This window comes from Penicillium canescens (genome assembly GCF_028828765.1).
Source record: "Penicillium canescens strain IBT 15451 chromosome Unknown utg000005l_segment0_segment0, whole genome shotgun sequence".
NCBI classification, from domain to species: domain Eukaryota; kingdom Fungi; phylum Ascomycota; class Eurotiomycetes; order Eurotiales; family Aspergillaceae; genus Penicillium; species Penicillium canescens.
This window is the reverse complement of record NW_026703967.1, coordinates 727,084-748,525: the sequence shown is the minus strand read 5'-3', so window position 1 is coordinate 748,525 and position 21,442 is coordinate 727,084. Positions and strand designations below refer to the sequence as shown.

The 21,442-nt window shown below is 48.7% G+C and overlaps 9 protein-coding genes across 9 annotated transcripts; 3 read left to right on the top strand and 6 right to left on the bottom strand.

The window, feature by feature from the left end:
- Positions 1 to 287: 287 nt before the first annotated feature.
- N7446_007903 (bZIP transcription factor) lies at positions 288 to 579 on the bottom strand (the record flags this gene model as incomplete). Its single annotated transcript, XM_058516648.1, has 2 exons — positions 288 to 355; positions 417 to 579. 2 exons carry the CDS (start codon positions 577 to 579, stop codon positions 288 to 290), a joined length of 231 nt encoding a protein of 76 aa, XP_058370294.1.
- A 1,306-nt stretch (positions 580 to 1,885) lies between these two features.
- N7446_007902 (uncharacterized protein) lies at positions 1,886 to 3,366 on the bottom strand (the record flags this gene model as incomplete). The annotated part of the gene is made up of 2 exons (XM_058516647.1): positions 1,886 to 3,106; positions 3,175 to 3,366. 2 exons carry the CDS (start codon positions 3,364 to 3,366, stop codon positions 1,886 to 1,888), a joined length of 1,413 nt encoding a protein of 470 aa, XP_058370293.1.
- Positions 3,367 to 4,757: 1,391 nt separating this feature from the next.
- On the top strand, positions 4,758 to 5,832 carry N7446_007901 (uncharacterized protein; the record flags this gene model as incomplete). The annotated part of the gene is made up of 2 exons (XM_058516646.1): positions 4,758 to 4,790; positions 4,834 to 5,832. The coding sequence occupies 2 exons, from the start codon at positions 4,758 to 4,760 to the stop codon at positions 5,830 to 5,832; spliced, it is 1,032 nt and encodes a 343-aa protein (XP_058370292.1).
- A 2,247-nt stretch (positions 5,833 to 8,079) lies between these two features.
- Positions 8,080 to 9,203, bottom strand: N7446_007900 (NAD(P)-dependent alcohol dehydrogenase; the record flags this gene model as incomplete). The annotated part of the gene is made up of 3 exons (XM_058516645.1): positions 8,080 to 8,205; positions 8,275 to 8,963; positions 9,014 to 9,203. 3 exons carry the CDS (start codon positions 9,201 to 9,203, stop codon positions 8,080 to 8,082), a joined length of 1,005 nt encoding a protein of 334 aa, XP_058370291.1.
- A 757-nt stretch (positions 9,204 to 9,960) lies between these two features.
- N7446_007899 (fungal specific transcription factor domain-containing protein) lies at positions 9,961 to 11,569 on the bottom strand (the record flags this gene model as incomplete). The annotated part of the gene is made up of 3 exons (XM_058516644.1): positions 9,961 to 10,543; positions 10,607 to 10,996; positions 11,049 to 11,569. 3 exons carry the CDS (start codon positions 11,567 to 11,569, stop codon positions 9,961 to 9,963), a joined length of 1,494 nt encoding a protein of 497 aa, XP_058370290.1.
- Positions 11,570 to 11,585: 16 nt separating this feature from the next.
- On the bottom strand, positions 11,586 to 12,222 carry N7446_007898 (Zn(II)2Cys6 transcription factor domain-containing protein; the record flags this gene model as incomplete). Its single annotated transcript, XM_058516643.1, has 2 exons — positions 11,586 to 12,046; positions 12,102 to 12,222. The coding sequence occupies 2 exons, from the start codon at positions 12,220 to 12,222 to the stop codon at positions 11,586 to 11,588; spliced, it is 582 nt and encodes a 193-aa protein (XP_058370289.1).
- A 746-nt stretch (positions 12,223 to 12,968) lies between these two features.
- Positions 12,969 to 14,447, top strand: N7446_007897 (MFS transporter; the record flags this gene model as incomplete). Its single annotated transcript, XM_058516642.1, has 1 exon — positions 12,969 to 14,447. One exon carries the CDS (start codon positions 12,969 to 12,971, stop codon positions 14,445 to 14,447), a length of 1,479 nt encoding a protein of 492 aa, XP_058370288.1.
- An 869-nt stretch (positions 14,448 to 15,316) lies between these two features.
- Positions 15,317 to 16,438, bottom strand: N7446_007896 (alpha/beta hydrolase; the record flags this gene model as incomplete). The annotated part of the gene is made up of 2 exons (XM_058516641.1): positions 15,317 to 16,342; positions 16,397 to 16,438. 2 exons carry the CDS (start codon positions 16,436 to 16,438, stop codon positions 15,317 to 15,319), a joined length of 1,068 nt encoding a protein of 355 aa, XP_058370287.1.
- A 1,411-nt stretch (positions 16,439 to 17,849) lies between these two features.
- On the top strand, positions 17,850 to 19,343 carry N7446_007895 (aldehyde dehydrogenase; the record flags this gene model as incomplete). Its single annotated transcript, XM_058516640.1, has 2 exons — positions 17,850 to 18,301; positions 18,356 to 19,343. The coding sequence occupies 2 exons, from the start codon at positions 17,850 to 17,852 to the stop codon at positions 19,341 to 19,343; spliced, it is 1,440 nt and encodes a 479-aa protein (XP_058370286.1).
- Positions 19,344 to 21,442: the final 2,099 nt, after the last annotated feature.

Here is a 21,442-nt window from a genome sequence, read left to right as displayed (position 1 = left end):
GGTAGCATGGTAGAAAGGAGACTGGAATTAGGCTGATTGCCGGTGGGCGTCGTATGGGGACATCGAGGATAGTAGAGGGCTTGTGGAGGGCATTCCGAGTGCTGGCGAGTGCATTGTTGAGCGAAAATGTTTTGGCGATCATCTGAACTCGTGTAGTACTCGTAGGACGCAGGTTGGTCCGACGAATGCGAGTTGTGAGGCTTAGCATCTGCAACAGACTTAGAAGTTCGCATCTTTGTTCGAGTTATGGTCGGAGACGACTCTGGTGAAATGGGCTTTGCGTGTGATTATTCCGGAGAAGCTGAAGACGCAGCTCGTCTCTCCAGATTCTCCAGTCGGCGCTTCAGCTTCTTGCCTGTTAGGCGCGGCAAGTGACTAATATATACGAGACTGTCAAGTCAATAACGGGTACTTACGGTAATTACGCTGAGCTATGCGGTTCTGAATGTGACGGCGCTCGGCGAGATCGAAAATTTTGGACCAGTCTTCATTGGCGTGGGCATTGGTGCTGAATGTGCTGATATTTCTGTGACTACCGATGGAGCCTGAATGATTATCATACTCAGTGGGGTAATGCATCTTGGAGACAAATGGAAGGGGATCGGCAGTATGAGAATTATAAGAAGGATGAAGAGTACGGCACTGTATAGGGGCCGTCGAAATCAGATTCACCATCTCACCACTTCATTCTCTTTTTTTCTTTTTTTCTTTTTCTTTTTTGTTATATTTTTGGCAAAGTCTACTCTGAAACAACACTCTAGCCTTGTTATGGCCCAGCATATTAATTGCTCGGAATATACTGTAAAGGAAAATCACATGGTGAGTGGCTATTTTCCGGAGATAATCATACGGTACCCTATATCTGCATTAAGAGCATTCCTGTTCAGTGGAGGAATCAACATTATGGGCAAATATAACGGAGCGACAATGTATACAGCAAATATACCAAATATATATAAAGCTTGGATGTCAGTGTGAATCAAGTGTATGAGATTAAAGACGTTGTTCCGAAACAATCGCGGGGCAGCTCCCACCATCAGTTAATAAATGGGTGGCTGAACTTTCTTGCTAAAATATTTACAAACTCAGATTAAGCAGATGTCTTGGGCTGATTTCTTGGGGGCAAATACCTTTGGCGAAGAAGATCAAGTCAATTTGCGCCGGTTTGATCCTGAAGGATTCTGATCCTTGACAACCTGACTGTCGAAGTAACCCGGACAGCAGCGTTGTCATAGTGGGCTGGGGACCTGTTGGTTTGTTTCCGCCGTGACACTGGCACATCACGGGTACGTAATGTCCTGTTCAAGAAAAATGTCACCACTACACAGTCTGGTTTCCGTACCGGAAATGCATCCTCAGAAGAGTCAGCTGACCCTATTAGCAGGTTTCCTAGGATGGACTTGACGTTCGCACGAACGGTGGAGACTCTGCGCACATTGGGACTAGCTGATGCACTACGGTGCGAGTCTCTACTGCACCCTTGATGATTAGCTAAGTAACATAATTTCCAAAAGTGTGGCTCTTGCATACCCGTTTACTGTGCACTTTTCTAGAGCGTAACTCCGCAAGCTAAATCGGTATAGAATTGTATGCGGATATGGGCCTTTTTACTAAGTGAAACCGATCGTATTGACAGAAGGTTGCTTCATTCTAAGAAAGGTCTAGAACGTGAATAAAGAGCAGGCATGTTGAATACCTACCTGTCCCTTCCGATAGTCTAATAAAAAGAGCCGGGTTGTGCTGAAGTACCCAGAGTAACTGGTCCGAGTTGCTGCACAAGCCCAAGTTTATATACAAAGACATAGGAAATGAGCGGCGAGGGAACAACCAATAAGAGGAGGCCGTAAATAATCCAATGATTAGAATGGCCGCGAGAGAATCCATTTCACAGGCCCTCTACCAGTCGTGGGATAACAGAGTCCGAAAAAGCCCATGTGGGAGTATGTAATTGCGCGGACCAAGCCGCACCCGTATACCAAGTCGATAGATGACCCTGCAGAGAATACATTTCCTGAATAAAGCCAGCTTTCAAGTCCTCGAGAGAGGCCCGGATGTTAACAGATCCATGGTATTGAAAGTGGAGCCATTCAAGGCCCTTGCCACTTGCTTCCGGCAGACTGCCTGCACCGACCAACTGGCGGTAACTCTGCTCGACCAGCGCCTTTGAACCATCGCTATCCAGGGTCTCATTTCCAAACATCATGACCTTATGATAGCGGTCGGGGGAATCCAAGTTTTTATACCATTGCAGGAGCGACAGATCCGGGAGACCCAGCCAGTTTCTGGGAGCGGAGTTAATTATTGTTGTGTTCAATGGCAGGTTCGAAGCAACAACACCGCCAGCGTAAGCTTGTGTGTATGCCGTCTTGGAAAAGACACTGAGTTCCTTTTTGTCGAGCTTGAACGGCGACAGGTTGGGTACAGTTGGTGGGATAGCAATGAGCAAACGCTTTGCGCGAATCTCAGTTTGATGCCCGTCTGTGCCTTTGGCAATAATGCTAACACCATTGGGTGTTCTTTTTGCATTGACGACAGTGCTTGAATAGAGAACATCATCACCCAGAGTCTCCGACACTCTATCGTATATCTCCTGATTCCTGTGAGACGCCACATATAGAGTTCGGGCTTTGCCAGTGTAGACTCGCGCAAGCGGTGCTGGGAACGACTGCATAACATAAAAGGTCGGCTGAGTCTCCAGCTGCCCTAGGCCTACAGCCGATATGTCCCAGATAGTAGGCACAGCAGCCTCAATCTCGTATTTTCTCGCGAAATCACCAAAGTTTAGAAGCAGATCTTCGGGTATATTGTCGGCGGTGGGGAAATTCCACAGTCCAGGCAACATCATGCCCTCGTATTTCTCGCACAGTTCCACATACTTTTGGAACGCAGCAAGTTGTTCAGCTGCTGTGGGAGACGTGTATTTCACGAATTTTCCAGTGCTGAACTCTGCATACCGGGTGTTCACTAATTCCTGTTCTGACGCCTGTACTGATACATTAAACCGCGCAAAGAATTGCGTAGCATTGCCATAATCCAGGAAGGCCTCAACCCCCAATTCGTAAGGCATGCCGGTCTTTGGATCAGTCCAGGTATCAACAGCCCCGCCCTTTCGAACGAGCACATCAGCTAGGTGTTGATCAACAGGCGCGAAGGAATTATTTCCCGGTTACTCACCAAACGTGCCTCTTTCTCAACCAACGCAATGCTCTTCCCATAGTCCTCACGGAGCCTAACAGCAGCATAGGCGCCAGCAGCACCACCGCCAACGACCACCACATCTTTCGAGATGATGTGGGTAAATGAGCCTGCGGAAGACATAGCAACAACGCTTGCCGCTGTCAGCAAGCTAGCTGCCTTCGCCAACATGATGTGAAAAATGTCTAACAAATGTAAAGGTAAAATCGACGAAAGATGATTTTGAAATATGAACAAGAAATAGTATGTCATTATTTATATACAATACAATGAGCGCTACTTGGTGGTAAAGCCCAAGTCCGGCTGTCATGTCTTCCGCTGACTAATAACGGGAAGTTCCCGTAGCATTCTTCGGGACATAACATAAAATGAAGAGGTCTGTTTAGTGTTGCACGAGTGGACTTGGATTCGGGATCGGAGCAAAAATGAAGTTCTACTCTCCACATAAGGAGATAGGGTTTGTGAAATTATCTCCGTCCGAACAAAATATAGCCAGTCTTACACCATCACGTTCATTGGCTGGATCCACTGGAAAACGACGAAACGTGTTTTCACCAAATTTACGAGGTGGATCCGCGATGTTATACCACGACTAAGTTTCGGTTGGATAAGGAGGTTGTCGGAAAGCGGAAAGTGATCCTCATATTCCATACGCCGAGGTTCGTGGGGAAAAGGCACCATCTGCAAGGTTACTGGCATACTAAAGCTCAATGCTTCTATTACTTTTCAATTCTTACTACCGGAGCGGTGGACATCAAATCATACATTGCATCGAGGACGTTGTAGGTATGGGAAACCATATCAGAAAGGTTACGAAGATAGAGAATCGAATGTGTAACATTTGTCGACGGCTTGATATCTCCCATTGTCACATGATTCAACCTGCATAAGTAGAAGTTATCTACCCTTCTTCCTGTCGCATAGTTTACACGCATAGTATACACACTATTGTACTCCATAATCCCATCTATCATCTACAATCTAACAGGAACCAGAGAGAGGCCCATGGAGAGGAGGAAGTAAGAAAATGGAGTGAAGCGGAGAGAGAGAACCGTTGGTTAAGTCGTTATGACCGATTAGTTAAAGTAACTTTAATCACCAGCTGGACGCCCAGGTGTATTGTGCCGTTTAGTCAGCGGAAGCATCCAGAACTCGGGCGGCCGCTCACATCCTTGGCGCGACGATCCAAAGCGGGTATCCCGCAGTGAGCCAGGATAGGCCTCGATATTCTCCCCGTTCCATTATTTTCTCGGACTTAATATCACCGGACTAAAGCTTCACGCCTATAAACTTGCTAGCTTTCGGTCTACGCTCCTAAATCCGTTTATCGACAAACTTTGGAAGCGGTGTGGCTTCTGCCCACGTGGGCCCTATCATCACATAGCTTATAAAGTGGAGATATGCGCATTGCGTATATCAGAATAAGTCTATTTTTAACGAAATTGTCTCAGAGAAATTTCAATTTAACAAAGTTCATAGTAAGGGCGTATTACCGAATATTGTACGGCGGTTTAAGTCAAGCGCCGGTTTCCGTTATATCCGAGATAATTATAGCGGGGTATATGACTACGACAGCCTGGAATCCTCCTGCGAAGGTCAGCGACACAAATTTCATCATGGGCGCGATTTATTCCCAAGTTTTTTGTTACACCAGCATACCCAACCAAAACTTATGATGGCAAAACTGTGACTGTGACCGGTTCGAATGTCGGAATCGGATTTGAAGCAGCGAAACATTTCGTCCGTCTTAATGCTGCTAAAGTGATACTTGCAGTGCGAAACATCTCGGCAGGAGAAACAGCAAAGCGGTCAATCGAGACATCAATAAAGAGAGCTGGCGTGTGCGAGGTCTGGGAGCTTGACCTCGGAGCTTTTGATTCTGTCAAAGCTCTTGCAAATCGTGCATCCAAACTCCCTCGACTGGATATCGTGATTGAGAATGCTGGAATTGCGACGTACACGTTTGACATCTCCGAGGGCCATGAATGTACTATTACGGTCAACGTTATTAGTACCTTTCTGCTGGGCCTTCTACTCCTCCCTAAGTTGAAAGCAACTGCCAAAGCATTCCCGACATCCAGCCCACGTCTCTCCATCGTGACAAGCGACGTCCATGCCTGGACAAGTTTCCCGGAGCGGACTGCAGATAACACGTTTGTCGCGCTGGATAGGAAGGAAACGGCAGATATGCAAGAGCGCTATTCTACCTCGAAGCTCCTGGAAGTGTTGGTGGTGAGGGAGCTTGCCACCAGACTTGGAGATTCTGGAGTCATTCTCAACATGTTGACTCCGGGACTGTGCAAATCGCAACTGTCACGCGAAGCAGGCTTAAGGCTCCGACTAATGATATTTCTCTTTGGACGTCAGACAGAAGTTGGTAGTCGGACCATACTCGCGGCTGCAGAGGCAGACTGGGATAGTCATGGTGCATATATGCTAGATGGCAAGGTCAACAATGGAGTACTGTCAACGCTCGTCCAAAGCGAAGCTGGGTTGGAGGCACAGCAAAAGTGTGGAAGGAATTGGGAGAAATCTTGGAGGAGATCCAGCCAGGGATCACAACTTCCATGTAAACTGCTGAGGGACCTGGTATGTAAGGTGTTGACCCGCCTCTCACTCTTTGGCCTTGCCACATAGCGGGTTCCCGCACGGTCCCTTTCTACTACTGCCTTCTCTGCTACTTACTTCTATTGCTGTTTGGATTATTCCGTTCCTTCTCTTCTCCATACGTTTGTACCTAATTTGTGCCCTGGTCACATTAGATTTACGTCAAGCTTCTGTTGTGTGTCTGTACATCTGAAGGCACCACATGTCGAGACATCACCTATATTAGTAGTTAGCTCTCGCTCTCTCTCCTTTCTCTCTCTATTATATAACAAACAATACAGGATCCGGGAATGGTACAGCTATCAGTATTACGGCCTTCAAGTGCGACCAAATTGGTACAGTTTTTCAGTCTTTCAGGATTGGCCAGACTGATGGACACCCCAATAGTGAACTGCCATGACTTTCCCTGATGCCTAGAGGACGGCAAGTTTAACCCGCAAATCAGTGTAACGGCACCTTGCTGGGAGATTGATCCTCCTACCCAACAACGTTAGAACTTGCTAGCGTGCAGATATTTCCACTCGAGTAAAAGCAGATGTTCGACCGAAGGGGATTCTGTTCAAACAGCTTTCGGGTAGTTTTGCCCTTCAACTCCATTATCTCCGCACCGAAGACTATGTCTTTGATATTGAGTTTGATTTTGGGAACGATGATCTTTTTGTTAGCTGTATTATACCAGCTGAGCTTTGGCAAAGTCACTTCGTGATTTTTTTCGCCGTAGCGACGGTCCGTAGGTATACTTCCACGTAAGGACGCGACGCCGGCATAGAAAGTGCCACCAGACCAGCCGTTCGCCCGCAGCACTTAGCGGTTTCCCTCCTTTCTTTGCCTGGCACGAATTGGTAACGGCTCGGAGGTTCGCCTCAATGAGTACGGGAACGGAAACCACAGCTAAAGGCGATTTAAATCCAGGCCTCGTCTTTGATATGTCCTCCAGAGGCAAGGGGATTCATCTTCGTCAATGAAAGATAATGCGTTTGCCGCTTTCTTTGCTTGGAAAGGGTCCAAAGAGCGGATAATGGGGTTGAGAATTTCACATGGAAGGTTTGGCATTGTGGTCGCGTCGCGACGACGCCCGTATAAACGTACAGATTAGCATTCTGTTGCATGAACTGTTTTGGCCTGGTGTTTTTATTCTTATATAGCGGACAGCCGCGCGTTTCTAGGGGAGCTGCTCGTTTATGGGCTTTGGGACTCTATCCTCTTTGTGTTGTCTTCGTTGATTCGAACCTCAGAGTGGCAACTGGGAAATGCTTTAGGATAATCCTGTATTCTTCCACGTGTGGCTACATTCTACGCTTAGGCCGTTGAACAGTAGACCGTAATGGTCATTGTACTATATGGCGGCATATTCAGATGAAATAACTCTGCAGCCCTCGTGATGCGGCTTGCTCGATAATTCCTCCCCACTAAAGCCTTGGTGGTGGGACCAGAGAATTGGCTGTATGGTCGCAACATGGAGTGAACGTTGAAAGCCGGTCGAATCTAAAGTAGCTGAGGGACTACTACCATACTGCCACGGTGAAATTCGTCTGATGATGCCCCCACCATCTATAGCGTAGTGAGGAACGTTATAGTATAAAGGGACACTAGCTCCATGACAGACACACCACTATCAGCATGGAGAATCCTAGCAAAACGCCAGAAATGACGGATACACAAGGAGAGGCACCGATATACACACAGTCAAGTTCAACCGAGGAGCCTCTGCTTTCTGGTGTTGCAACGTCGTCACCGGTAAGAATAAGATATGAACGGGCAGGACCACGTTGACCAGAGCGATCAAAACCCACGACATAGAGAAGCAGACTTGGCTGTAGAGCCCTTCCGACCCATACTCGAGGTCTTGAAGCAAATTGAAGGAGAAGATACTGAGCTTGTATTTCGGGCTGCACGTCTAGTGGAGTACATTCGGTGTTTGTGGGAGTCTTTCGTTTCTAAACATACAGATATCCAGCAGCTTGAAGAGGAAAACGAAAAGCTGCGGTCTGGGAATATTCAGCTATCAACGAGGGAAACCACTTGAAGCGCAGCCAAAATGAGCAAGTAGCTCGCTTGCATGCTATCGATGACGCGTTGAATGAAGTACGGAGAAGGCTTATCGGTGTGCTTAAGAATCCCATTTAAGCACTGCCTTTAGAGCCTTCCCACTTTTTGTATCACTAATAGCCTCTTCAAAGTCCTTCACATCGTAGTACGTAATCAAGTCCTCTATCGGATATTTACCTTGTGCATGCTGTTCCATCAAGAAAGGAATCAACTGGGAACTTATTAGCGTTATTCACCATCCAGGGTGTGAACATTAATCACCATGTTTGGGACAGAGTCCCCCTCGCAGCAACCAAAATATTCGCGTCCGTTAATTAGTTGTGCAAAAACATCAATCCCGACTTTCCTTCCGGGCTATGAAGTGAGATTATCAGAAGTTGCCCTTAATCATCGAACTTGAATAGGTATTTCGGAACGACTTACCGCTGGGGCCCCCACAGAAGCAGCTCTGCCCCGTGTCCCGAGGCAATTGATCATCATCTCAATGACCGCAGGCACACCTGAGCAGTCCAAAGCATAGTGGACACCATTTGGCGGTGAGATCTCTTGAACTTTTGAGATAATGTCGGTGTCGTTGCCCAATATGGTAGCTGTGGCTCCAAGCGACTTGGCCAAGTCGAGCCGGGACTGTTGAAGGTCAACAGCAATGATCTCCTTCGCACCGCGAATTTTAGCTGCCATGACCGCGCTCATACCTACAGACCCGACTCCAAAGATCGCCACTGTTTTTCCGGGCTGTACATTAAGTGTGTTCAGAATGGAGCCCGCTCCCGTTTGTAAGCCGCATCCAAGTGGTGCAAACAAAGACAGATCGGTGTTAGCCCCCACTTTCACCAGACTCGATCTATGGGCAATTGTAAGGCGTGCGAAAGAGCTTTGGCCAAAAAAGCGGCTGAATAGGGGGATTTTGGCTTGGTTATCCTCAAGTCCCATTGTAGTTGAGCCATCAGGTCGTTTCCCGCCGAGGTTCCACGGAACGAAAGAATAACAGTATGCAGGATGTCCTGACGTGCATTGTTCGCAGGCACCGCAATGAGAATAAGAAAGAAGCACTTTGTCACCGGGTTTCAGGTCTGTGATGTGTGACCCTACTTCTTTGATGACCCCAGCCCCTGCTTGAATTATTAGATTATCTGCCAGTTAAATATTAAGGCAAACCAACCTTCATGGCCCAAGACTGCAGGTGCAGTGGCGGGTAATGTGCCGTTTGCGCAAGACAAGTCAGTGTGACATAGTCCTGTTGCATGAATCTCAACTAAAGCCTCGTCATTCCTTATTGTCTCAACGAATATTTCTTCTAGCGAGAATGGGCCGTCAATTTCTCTCAGAACCAGGGCGGTTGTAGTCAACATAATGAGTGAATTTGATTGTGGAAACACCGATTGTATTCAGGCTGGAGGAGATGCGGAAGTAAGCTTTTAACAGTTGCAACTCGGCCTGCCTTAAATAGAGTAGAGTATATCGTACCAAGTTTCAAAATACCCTTAAATGCCGTGCTATGTTGCCGAATGTTCGTCCCGTATAGGTTGGTAATGCCAATAGCCGGGGTTTCCCCAACTTCGGAACAAATCTGTGCTAGTATTTGCGGGGAGATACTGGAGCTTCAATCCCCGGAACGACTTGCGATTGGTCAAAAGGGTTCTCGTGCACGCATGAGCGAGATCCAACTTAGAATACATAACTATTGTAGTGGGGTTTCTGGTGACGGTCTGACGGGTGGTTTTGGACTGATTTCTTGATTGCCCATATTGCCCATACGTGCCTGCTTGCACTTTTTGATTTGTTTGGCCTGCATGAGTTCTGTCAAAATCATCAGTTTTAGTATAAAAGGGCAACCGGGCCTCGTGAGCTACACAACAAGCAGAGAAGGAAAATGAATGAGAACCACCCGACAGTTACGCGGGAGATCTTTTTGATTGATTGATACCCTACGATACTGAGAGAGGCCAGCAGGCCCAGCGGCCATTCTCTCTCGTGCCTCGACCGGACTGCTCTGAGCAATTCCACTTGACTATGTTGTGATGTTGTTACTAACATTATGCCATCTCATCCCAGCTTGTTTTCTTTTAATTCCGCAGCCTTCATAGCAAGTAGAAGATAAAATGCTATTTATTGGCTTGGAAACTGCCCACTAATGACCGACGACATGCCATCTAGATTAAAAAGAGTGCTATAATCAAGCCCAAAAGGGAAATTTTGGATAAAATCAGGACATTCTGTGACCGGTGCGCCCTGCGGTTCAGAGGGGAATCCGTCAAACAACAGGCTGGACATCGAAACATCCTGCGTTTGTTGAATCTTGGAGAACATTATTTGCAAAGCTGATAAGCAAACTCTTACGGACTCGCTCAAGTGTTCATGTGCCTGGAAGAGCAACAAAGCTTCCTCCCAAGAGTTAATAGTCTCAGCGTGTGTAAATATGTCCGGTCGTAGAGTTGACACGGCGAGAATGGTGGCGGCTGTGTAAATGTAAAATACCCTGTACCACCAAGCTGGTAGCATGCCGATGCTTCCGTCATGCTTTTGGTGCTGGCGAAGAACGGAGATCATATTTCGAGCGGCTTCAACACACGACAATGCGCATTGTTGCATTATGTGGTCGCTAAGACTACCATCCAGCGAGTCTGGTTCAACTACCAGGCAGCACCGTGCTAGCATCGGTCTGAATAGAAGAATTCGTGCGTGAAGAAGTCTGCGAGCAAATCAGCCTACCTGGAAACTTGAAACTTGACAAGTTACTTCGAGACTCTCCTACCGAAGATGAAGAATAATGGCCTGTCTTCTGCAGATATCGTCCGGCTGGCGCGATGCGTTTTCGAATTTCAGGTGAGCAGGCAGGGAATTCTCCCATCTGCACAAACAACCATCAACTTGAATTATGATAGCTAATTTCTCCTCATTCTGACTTGGGTTAATAATACCAGAAAGATCCGCGTTGTAGTAACGTGTATGCGCGGATGAAATGAATTTGTGCACTGTTTGATTAGTTATTTCATATAGTTCTACAGCTTTCGCGAGAAATTCCTCATGAGGGAGTTGGTCATCCTTGTTTCGTAATAAACAAGTACGACGTTTCGACTCAATAACGGTAGCAGCAAGGGCCTCAGATATCATTGTGGGTCGCCCATGAGTTACGCATATCGTCCTGAACGGGTATAAGCTCTTGTTTTGCGTTTCTGGAATATTCAATCTCCTACCTGTCCATGGCAATACACGCCTGCCAGATACGACAGCTAAGCGCAGCTCCCTGGTCATTCGAGGGTGAGGCCCAAGTCTCCGGAAGGTGAAATCCAAGACTCTGTGCAATCCTCACAGCCGAGCCAACGACCATCCAGGTCTGGTGTGGTTTGTCCGTGCATTGCAAATACTGACTCATAACTAAAAGGCATTGTACCAATTCAATCGATCCTCTTTCCCAGATTCGTAAGCGAAGCAGATCGTGTGCTCGTTGAAAATATTTGCCACTCAAGCGATCTCTTTGATTCGGCTTTAGAGATTCTTGCAGCTGGATTGACAGAGCAAATACCGCATTAAGGGTGCTCACTAGAATTCGTTCGTTGGTGTCGACCGCGATGCCGGAAAAGAGGGTCCCATATGAACGCATGAAGCTTGTCTTGTTGAGGACTGGAAAGAGAGGGTCCACGAAAGACCAATATATGTGGACAAGGTGGTCAGCGTGCTTGCGTGGAGGTAGCTCATATTCCATCCCACTAGCCATACTGTCGACAACAGCATCATCTTGAACGGGGGGGGAACAATGAAGCATCGACCAATGGCACGGCACCCTGACTTGGGGGCAGGGCGCCACCCCCGAACCTGGCGTCAATTGCCGCTTTTATCTGCCCAGTAAATGTTACACTGCTACTGCTGCCGAAGCGCTCACGACTTGCGCCGCCAACATTGAGCGTCTGTGATGTAGAGTCCGCACAAGTAATGTTTGGATCCGACTGAAAAGCCGAGGCTTTGGATCTTTGATTGTGCACAGGTTTCACCGGCAGTGGCAGTGTTTGTCCACATGTTGTAGAATTCGGTAATCTCTGGGGTTGCTCTGAGACATCGGACTTCGGCTGCTGGATGAAGTCACTTCCGATTCCTGATTCGGAAGGAATCTTTTCGAAGGCTAGGTAAGCAGCTTCGATTGGCGTGTACGCACACTGCCCTTGGAGGTCCGATCTTTTAAGGCAGTTCCCACAAGCTAAAGATAGGGTTAGTAATAGGTTTCGGGTGCATAGGGTTACACCTAGACAGACCTGGTCGGGCGCCGTCGCATTTGACCTTCCGTCTGCGACAGATCTCGCAGGCGAGATCTACTTTTAGGCGCTTCCTTCGGCGTAGGTTAAGCGGCTGGCTATCTGAGCTCGTTAGAGGCATTTTCGGTTCTATCTTCAGAATAGTGCCCCGAGGATAGGAAGCGGGTGTGGAATATTAGATTGGCCTCGGAGCGGGGTGCCCTATACTTATTGCGGATAACCAAGACCTTAAGCCAATCGACCGACGTTCCGAAGCCACCGCTTCGGAAGCGCCGGAGTTTCGAGCCGGGACCGTACTTGCTTGGTTGCTTCTATTCTTCGAAGTGTAATAATTGCTTAGACGCTGTAGTTAACTACTAACTAATCGACTCCGGGATTAGGTAAATTAACTTCCTAATCTATTTACGCTCGGGAACATGATTTTCAGCGAGTACTCGATCCACCACCTTGTTCGTAGGGTAACAGGCAGGATTTTACTTCTTATGCGTCGGAGCAAGCTGAGACACCTAGTAGGCGAATGGGATCGAGGATAAGACCAAGCGGATCCAATCTTGGATGCAAAGGCTGATTGTTTGAAGAAAGAACGAATGTTATGGGTTCTCATATAGAAAGATTTGAGACTTTATAATCTTGCAGATACATAGCGGTCTCTTCATTTTATTTAATACCGTGTCAACCAACAGGCATAAAACTACGGCTACAACTCACTCTACAAGAACACCCAGCCTCTTCGGTCTACTTCGCAATCATCAATTAGACAGCCTGCCGGGTCCGCCAAGATAGCCAAATCACTACACGACGCAGCGTGCAAGCCTCCATCCAGCACGACCAATGCACCACCAGGGTCTCATTTAAGGTCATTTCATGATGGATTGTGGGTTCTCCTTTGAAGTCCGCTCTGGCTCAGGCACTGTTTCCGACCCTTTTTTGGTGCAGTTCCCACCAGGGGATCCTCGTAACCCAATGTACTTTCTACCACGCAAGAAATGGATTATCACATCCATCGTCACCCTGTCCGTCTTTGCTGTCGCCATGACGTCTTCCGCATACTCGGGATCATCCAACGAAATCAAAGAAGCATTAGCCATCAGCTCCGAAGTGAATGCGCTTGGGGTGTCTCTGTTTGTTCTAGGGTTTGCAATCGGGCCATGTCTATGGGCGCCTCTATCCGAGTTGTATGGTCGACAGATTCTGTTCACAACAACCTATGCGCTCTTCACGGCCTGCGTCGCAGGTTCAGCTGGCTCCAACTCAGCAGCCACACTCTTGGCCCTCAGATTTCTAGCCGGGACATTCGGGGCCTCGCCTTTAACGAATGCAGGGGGCGTCATTGCGGATATCTTTCCGCCGTCCCAACGCGGCCTTGGGATGGCCATCTTTGCCACGGCACCCTTCCTTGGGCCAGTACTGGGCCCAATGATGGCAGGGTTCATCAGCATAAACGTTGGTTGGCGTTGGGTCCAGGGGGTCATGGCAATATGTGCTGGTATCCTCTGGATTATCGGCTCCATGTCGCTGCCTGAGACATACGCCCCGGTACTCCTCCAAAAACGGGCGCAGTATCTGTCAAACACAATGTCAAGTGCCTGTATCAGCGTTCTGGAAAAGAAAAAAGGGATAATCAACCCGTCAGCTGTGTTTGTAAATGCGCTGAAACGCCCATGGGTTTTGCTCGTCGCGGAGCCGATTGTATTGATCGCATCAGCTTACATGGCAATTCTATACGGCACTCTCTATATGATGTTTGGTGCATTTCCAATTGTATTTCAAGAGCAACGTGGGTGGAATGCTGGTATGGGAGGCCTTGCCTTCCTCGGAGTCACAGTTGGCATGCTCGTGGGCTTGGGATATGCTATTTGGGACAACAACCGATACCAACGTCTGCAGGATAAATGGTACAATGGCTCAAAGCCACCACCAGAAGCCCGTCTGCCACCTGCTATTGTCGGAGGTTTTGCGCTTCCAGTCGGACTCTTCGGCTTCGCGTGGGCCAGTCTTCCAAGTATGCATTGGTCATTCTGCATAATTGCGGCAGCACCGTTTGGTTTTGGTATGGTTCTTGTCTTTATCTCTTGTTTGAACTACTTGATTGACGCCTATACGGTCTACGCGGCCTCGGTACTCGCTGCAAGCGCGATACTAAGGGCATTTTTTGGTGCCGCGTTCCCATTATTTACACGACAGATGTATGCTAATCTGGGTGTCCAATGGGCTAGCTCTATCCCTGGCTTCTTGACTCTAGCATGCTTACCATTCCCACTCCTGATGTACAAGTATGGGGGAGCGTTAAGATTGAAGTGTAAATATGCAAAAGAAGCTGCACTGCTGACGGCTCAACTAGAATGAGTTTTATCAAAAATAATGTTACTAATCTCACTATTACAACGTAACACGGAGAGAAGAATTCCTTTAAGAACTGCGCCTCTCATCCTCATAAGCCCTTGAATTGTAGAGGAGCTTAACCTCCCTCAGCGGTAATGGGAGATATCGCGAGCAGTATTAATTAGGGCTCTCAACGCCAGCGTCAGTGGCAGGAATTGAAAGAACATCTCGCATCAGCGCAGTAATGGCCGGGAACCGACTCTCATGCTCCCATGAGGGCTCAAGAGGAAGAGAAGCGACAGGATCTATTTTAATATAAGATTCTTTTTCCGAATATTGCGAAAGAGGGTAACTTACCACTATGAAGATACTCAATCACTTCATTTTGAAGCCATTCGACTGGGGTATGCTCATATTAACTATCATATGCAGCCGTGATACCCTCTAGACGACGCCCAGGGATTAGAGGAAAGCTTTTGGCTGCTGAGACGCTCCTGGGATTATCGTAGTGCATCTTTAAACCTTTTTTCATATTGCGCACGATGCTTTGGATCCTGAATAGGAGGAAGCCGTTTTGATCTATCCTGAGGATTTAGAAATGGGTCTGTCCTTCAATCCAGCCAGGCGACCCTTCTAAAACAGCTAGGCTACTTATCCTAGATGGGCAGAGCAGTCCCAAAGCAACGGGATTCGTCCTCGTCCGACTACCTTACACTCCGACTACCAAAACGGAAGGTCAGTATACGTTGTGGAGCCGTGGCGAAACCCGTCGCAGTCAACCAAAGCTTTATTTCATTTCCCCTTATCCATAGATGTCGTGGCCACTAGGTAGCCTGCAACAAAGGACATTTGTGTATGCGCACAACTGTTCAGGTCAACTTACAGAGCTTTCTCTATTTCTTTTTGTCCACAGATTTTGTGATCATACCCCGGAGTTTCTCATTCCACAGATCCATGAATTCGTGCGATTTTTCCAAGCCGGGCACAATCCAAAAAAAATGGGGGAACCCTGACCATTCGACGAAATCTGCTTCAACTCCCTGCTTTTTACACTCTTCATAAAAGAATACGGTCTCGGGGTATGACGGATCGTTTGTCATCGCTGTGATATATATCTGAGGGAGAAGCTTTATATAAGGATGTAACAAAGGAGAATAGAGTGGATGGCCAGGAACCGGAGGCTGTAGCCACTCTGCGCCATGCCAAGTCAGAGTCATTTTCAGGGCGATAAATGTCAGGAGAGAGGGAATGAACTCACTGCGAGCCAGCTGCACAGACGACGAATTGATCATCGGGGTATCTAGGTATTTTTCCGGAAAATATCTCTCCTTGTACACTGGGGGCATCGCGCTCGGGTCGCAGGAAGTCATACAGGCAGCAATTATGCCTGCAGGCCTAAGCTCAAGGTCTGATGCGTATTTCAGTCCCACGGCTGCTGCTAAGTTGCCGCCTGCGGAACCACCCATTATAAACTTTTGACATGGGTTGCCGCCGAATTTTGCTGCATGGTGGTGTATGAACTCGTATGTTTTCAAACAGTCCTCCAGACCGGCAGGGAAAGGGTTTTCCGGGGCTAGTCGATATTCAGGTGAAATGAGAATGATCTGCGAATGCAAGGCGATATGTCGGCACAAGAAGTCCTCCGCATCGACTGAGCCGGTGTACCAACCTCCGGAATGTATGTAGAGCCCCACAGGAAGAATTTGATTTGTGAAAGGCTCTACACCTGATTTCGGAGGGGTGAAGATACGTGCGTGAAGCTTTCCTTGTATCTGAATGTCCTTGGTTTTGACGCTTTCCACTTCGTCAGGCTCTACTCGCAACGTAGCTAGGGCGGCGAACGTCTCGAAGAAGTGGGTTCGACTCTCCGCCACGTCTTCATGCGACACTGAAGGGCGACTTCCTATTGTATTTGCGACCTGATAATGTCGTTAGTTCCTTGCATTTGATCATGTCGAGAAAATCCGGGTTACCTCGAGCCATTGGGGATGGAGGGGCGGGACTTCGCCGGTCATTGTTGCGGTTGTTGTGTTAGTTAACACAGCTTTGGGAAATGTGGTAGTCATAAGCCAGAACTGTAATATTCTCACTCCACAGGCCTTTTATAGATTGTTGTGAAAAGGGTCAACCAGTCAACCCCTCTGCGGATGAGAAAAGGTCCCCTAAGCCAGTCGGCGAATATTTCGGCAACACGTGGAGCTGAACAATTGGCCTTCTCATAGTCCGAGAAAGAATTAAGGACGACCTCGGAGAGCTAGACTCGGTCGTGTGTGGGTGCGGCTCAGCTCCCTGATCCTGTCTATGACCGAATTTTGCACTACCCGCTTCTGGTGGAGCTTTCCATGCCGGGCTAAGTGGCTTATGCACCCCAACTTCCAAATTGCCCACGTAAGACTGCAGGGAAGGCGGGGGAATGCGGAGGGAGAATTGTGACCATTCACGAGTTTCGGGTGAGCAACCCGGCAAATGAAGCTTGGTACGGATTCCGCCTCGTAATGTGACCGATGACGATTTCTTTCAGAAGTCATACAACGGTTTCTAGCCTTGTCCGCGACTATCTAAGCTCGAAATTTTGCCATCCCACTAATACATGAATTATTCCATATTATATTAAGTAACAACAATAATAATACTAATAATAACAATCTAACATCGACAGAAACAGGTCGCCAGTCTTCTTTAGCCGAGATTATCATTAATAAGCTTTGAGGCATCATTATAATTTGCCATGACTTACTCGATAAGCGAGTGCACTACTTAAAATGTAGCGCATTTTTGGTCTAGCGGCCATATTGGCCCCTATTGTCCTGATAACTACTTCCAATCATCGTAAAAGGGTGGCGGATATGTGGGGGAGAGTTGTTGTAAAGTTGACCAACGAAATACGATCCCGGCTCGGAAATCGGGCGCTTAGGAAGCGGCGGCATCGGAACATGTAGCGATTGGTTCAAGGTCCTTGGTTACCACAATAAGTATAAGGCACCCCGCTGGGACGCCAATCTGATATTCCACAGCCGCTTCCTATGCTCGGGGCACTATTCGGAAGCTAGAACCGAAAATGCCTCTAACGAGCTCGGATAGCCAGCCACTTAACCTACGACGAAGGAAGCGCCCGAAATTAGATCTCGCTTCCGATATCTGTCCCAGACGGAAGGTTAAAATGTGACGGCGCTCGACTAGGTCTATACACCCGAAACCCGTTACTCACCCTGTCTTTAGAACTTTCTCAACAAATCGGGCCTCCAAGGGCAGTGCGGGGTTGGATCAGGCCCCAACGGCAATGGATATCGTCCCCGGTTGATCGGGGTCCGCATATAAATGTCCCTTGGAGCTTATATGCTTGCCGTGAGTTAGTGATCGTTGAGTGCCTCTTACATTTCTTCTCATTCTAAGGGTGAATGACCATCAGGGATTTCCTTATTTCCCATGGCGAAGCACGATTACACGGTTCCTCTCTTCATTAGCGGCGAGGAGCGCGTCACCGAAGCGACATTCAACGTCATGTCGCCGGCTACCGGTGAAGCCATCCACAAGTGCTCCAGTGCCTCTCAAGCCGATGCAGAAGATGCAGTTAACGACGCAGCTAAGGCGTTCCCGGCATGGCGGAAATTGCCTCCCGCGAAGCGCCGGAAATATTTCCTAAAGGCAGCTGAGGTCATGGAGAGTCGGAGAGAAGAGCTCGCGGGGTACATGGTCAATGAGACCGGCAGCACGCAGCAATGGGCCGACTTCAACCTCTCTACAGCCATTGAGATCCTCGAAGATGTTGCAGGGAGGACAGTGACAATCGAGGGCTCTGTGGTCAACACTGCGAACGAGAACGTCACCGCCATGGTGTTGAAGGAACCTTACGGAGTTGTCCTTGGCATTGCTCCCTGGTATGTCAACCCTTCTCCATCTCCCAAGAGACTTCCCACTCATCGTTATTAAAGGAACGCACCATATATTCTTGGGGTGAGAGCCATAGCCTACCCGCTCGCTGCTGGCAATACCGCCATCTTCAAGGGCAGCGAACTCTCACCAAGGGTCATGTGGGCGATCGTCTCGTGCTTTCACCAAGCGGGCTTCCCCGCTGGCGTCGTCAACTTGATTATTCATGCGCCTCGCGATGCGCCCGCCATCACATCGGCCCTTGTAGCTAACCCTGTGATCAAGAAGATCAACTTCACCGGCAGCACTGGCGTGGGACGCATCATCGCCAAGCTGGCCGCAGAGCATCTCAAGCCCGTCCTCCTCGAACTGGGCGGCAAGGCCCCGGCCATCGTGTGGGAGGACGCTGATCTCACCCAAGCTGCGGTCCAGTGCACTCTCGGCGCCTTCCTGCACGCCGGCCAGATTTGCATGAGCACCGAGCGCATCATTGTACACAAGACGGTGCGCGCGCAGTTTGAGAGGGAACTGGTGGTGGCGATGGACAATATCTTCCCCGCCAAGGGCGATGCGCCTGTCCTCATCTCTAATGCGGCAATGCGCAAGACGGCGAAACTTATCCGCGATGCACTCGACAAAGGTGCCTCGGTCGTGGCCGGCGAGGTGCCCACGGGCGATGGGTCAGGAACAACCACGAGGATGCGCCCCATTGCTGTGGGAGGTATCTCCCCCGAGATGGACCTGTACGCCACCGAGAGCTTCGGGCCATCCGTCGCTCTATTCGAAATCGCGACCGAGGAAGAAGCGCTCCGGCTGGCAAATGATACGAAGTACGGCCTATCCTCGGCTGTATTCACTTCGGACATGCGGATGGCGTTACGCTTCGCGCGGGAGATTGAGACCGGAGCTGTGCACATAAACAGCATGAGCGTACATGATGAGCCAGGCCTACCGCATGGTGGAGCCAAGGCGAGCGGCTACGGGAGGTTCAACGCGTCTGTCGGGCTGGATGAGTGGGTGAGGACCAAGACGGTGACGTTTTCGGTCTGAAATAGATGTCATGAGCCACATGTATCCCTGTTGTGTATTCCTGTCACACTGGTGAATTGTCGGCCGACTCTCAGATCGTACAGATATTCCTGTTCTCGACACTCTTGCGTTCCAGCTCAGCATTTCTTCGACTCCAGGAGCGGACAAGAAGACTGCGGCTAAGTAGGATTAGCAAGCTGTTCAATGATAAGAGGGGAGAACTCCATTTCCGACAGCTAAGGAACGTACGAAAGAGGACATGTGCCCGAGATGCTAACAAGCCAAGGGCCAATACACCCCACGTTGAATTTGATGATTGCAGGGCAAGAGGCGGAGGTCTGAATCCTCCGACCTCGATTTCGATTTCGTTCAGTAGACTTTTTGCACCCCAAACCGTCGCCTACGAGTTGTTATTATCACTATTGTTATTAGTATTATTATTAATAATCAAGTTTATTGTCCATACCGAGCCCTAAGGCTATGATAGACAACGAATCTGATGCAGGGTCTTTTTGCCGCGTGATGAGGCTACTTTCTGACCACTGCTTCCTGTTAGTTTCTGAGTTGAGCCGCATTTTATTACATTCGGATCCTTTTCCTCGCCCCATGTCGCCGCCTATCTGCACTGGGCTTTTGAGCCATCCGGGCTCCCTCGGTTCCAAGCAGGCTGGGTGTCCGCTAGGCTGAACGCTTAGGTTACCCCCGCCTGCTATCAGATCAAGCGCAGCACACGATAATCAGCCCGCGGTACTGTACAGAAAAGCACGCCTTGACAGTATCGCTTCGAGAGCCTATTGCTGCCGGCTATTTCAAGTACACGAATGGGCAATATAGATCGCATTTGTTGTTGCTATGGCGAGACTAATATGCGGTTTTCCAACCCCTTTTTAGGTCCGCAGCTTTGAGATGGGCCCCCAAGCTCACAGGAACTGCGAGATCACTACGTCACGTGCATTTCCTATTTACCTAGCAACCCCGGACTTTTCACCCATAAATCATTTCACTTGCTCACTGAGCAGAGGGGTGAGCAAGCGTGAGCAGATAGGGTCGCTCCCTATCTCCCCTCGGCGGCCGACGATCGGGCTGCCAAAGCTCTCCTTCAGGAACATCCAGGCTTCTCTTGCAACATGACGTCTTGACGAGACAGTCGAAGGCTGTAGTATCTAGTCCTCGCATCTGGGACTCCAAGTTGCTTTTCCAGAGCGCGCAAAGATGAATAGCAGAGAACAACAGTCAATGCTGCGCTTCTTCCACTTGAACTGACTGAAGTTTATCAAGAATGACCCGGCGCAATGGCTCAAAGGGGGCCATAGGTAACAATCCATGCCAATCTCGTAGATCTGCAAGTCTGACTTCTGGAGCAACCACATCGCGGGATTGATCCTGCGGAACCGCCGCAGCTAGTTGGTGTGAAGCATGAAAGTGATATATATATTTTGCATGTGGACCCGAGAAAGGTGGAGTGGATAATAATTTTGAACGCCCCATGTATTTCCTAGACGTAATCCTGAACACCACTGGTTTATCTTCTTGTTGTAGAAGCTAATACGTATTCGGATGTTTTTCGTCTCATCGTGGACATTATGGTAGACATCGTTGAGCGATTGCGTGGTGTGAAGTGAGTATCAAGTCAATCAGGCAAAAGAAATAGAGCGAGTGGTTGGGAGCCATGGTCCTTAGCGTTTCTTGTTGAACTTCGGGTTGTTGCAGGAAAATCGTCCATTGAATGGAGCCGCTATAGGCTAAGCGTTCGTGACTTGATCCACCGACCCCAAATGGAATATATTCTAGCCCTTCGGATGGGCGAGGGGGAGGCGCAGAGGAACTGTTTCCTATAGAGGAGACCCGGCCAGTCATCGTAGAGAGGAGGTGCTCCGAATGGATAATCGACCACCACAGCCTTGTTCTCGACTCGAAAACGTTATCATCGAAAAGCTCGTGTCTGGCTTGGAGGTGGAGCCCTAAAGCTACGCTCGAACGAGTTGCAGTACCTATCATTTTCCATGCTCCGTGGAGATGTCAGACGACCAAAGGCAAAAGTTATGACAGCATATTTGTGGAAATCCATTAGTACTGGGACCAACACCTGTTGATTTGTGCTGAAGCTAAGTGGTAGAATG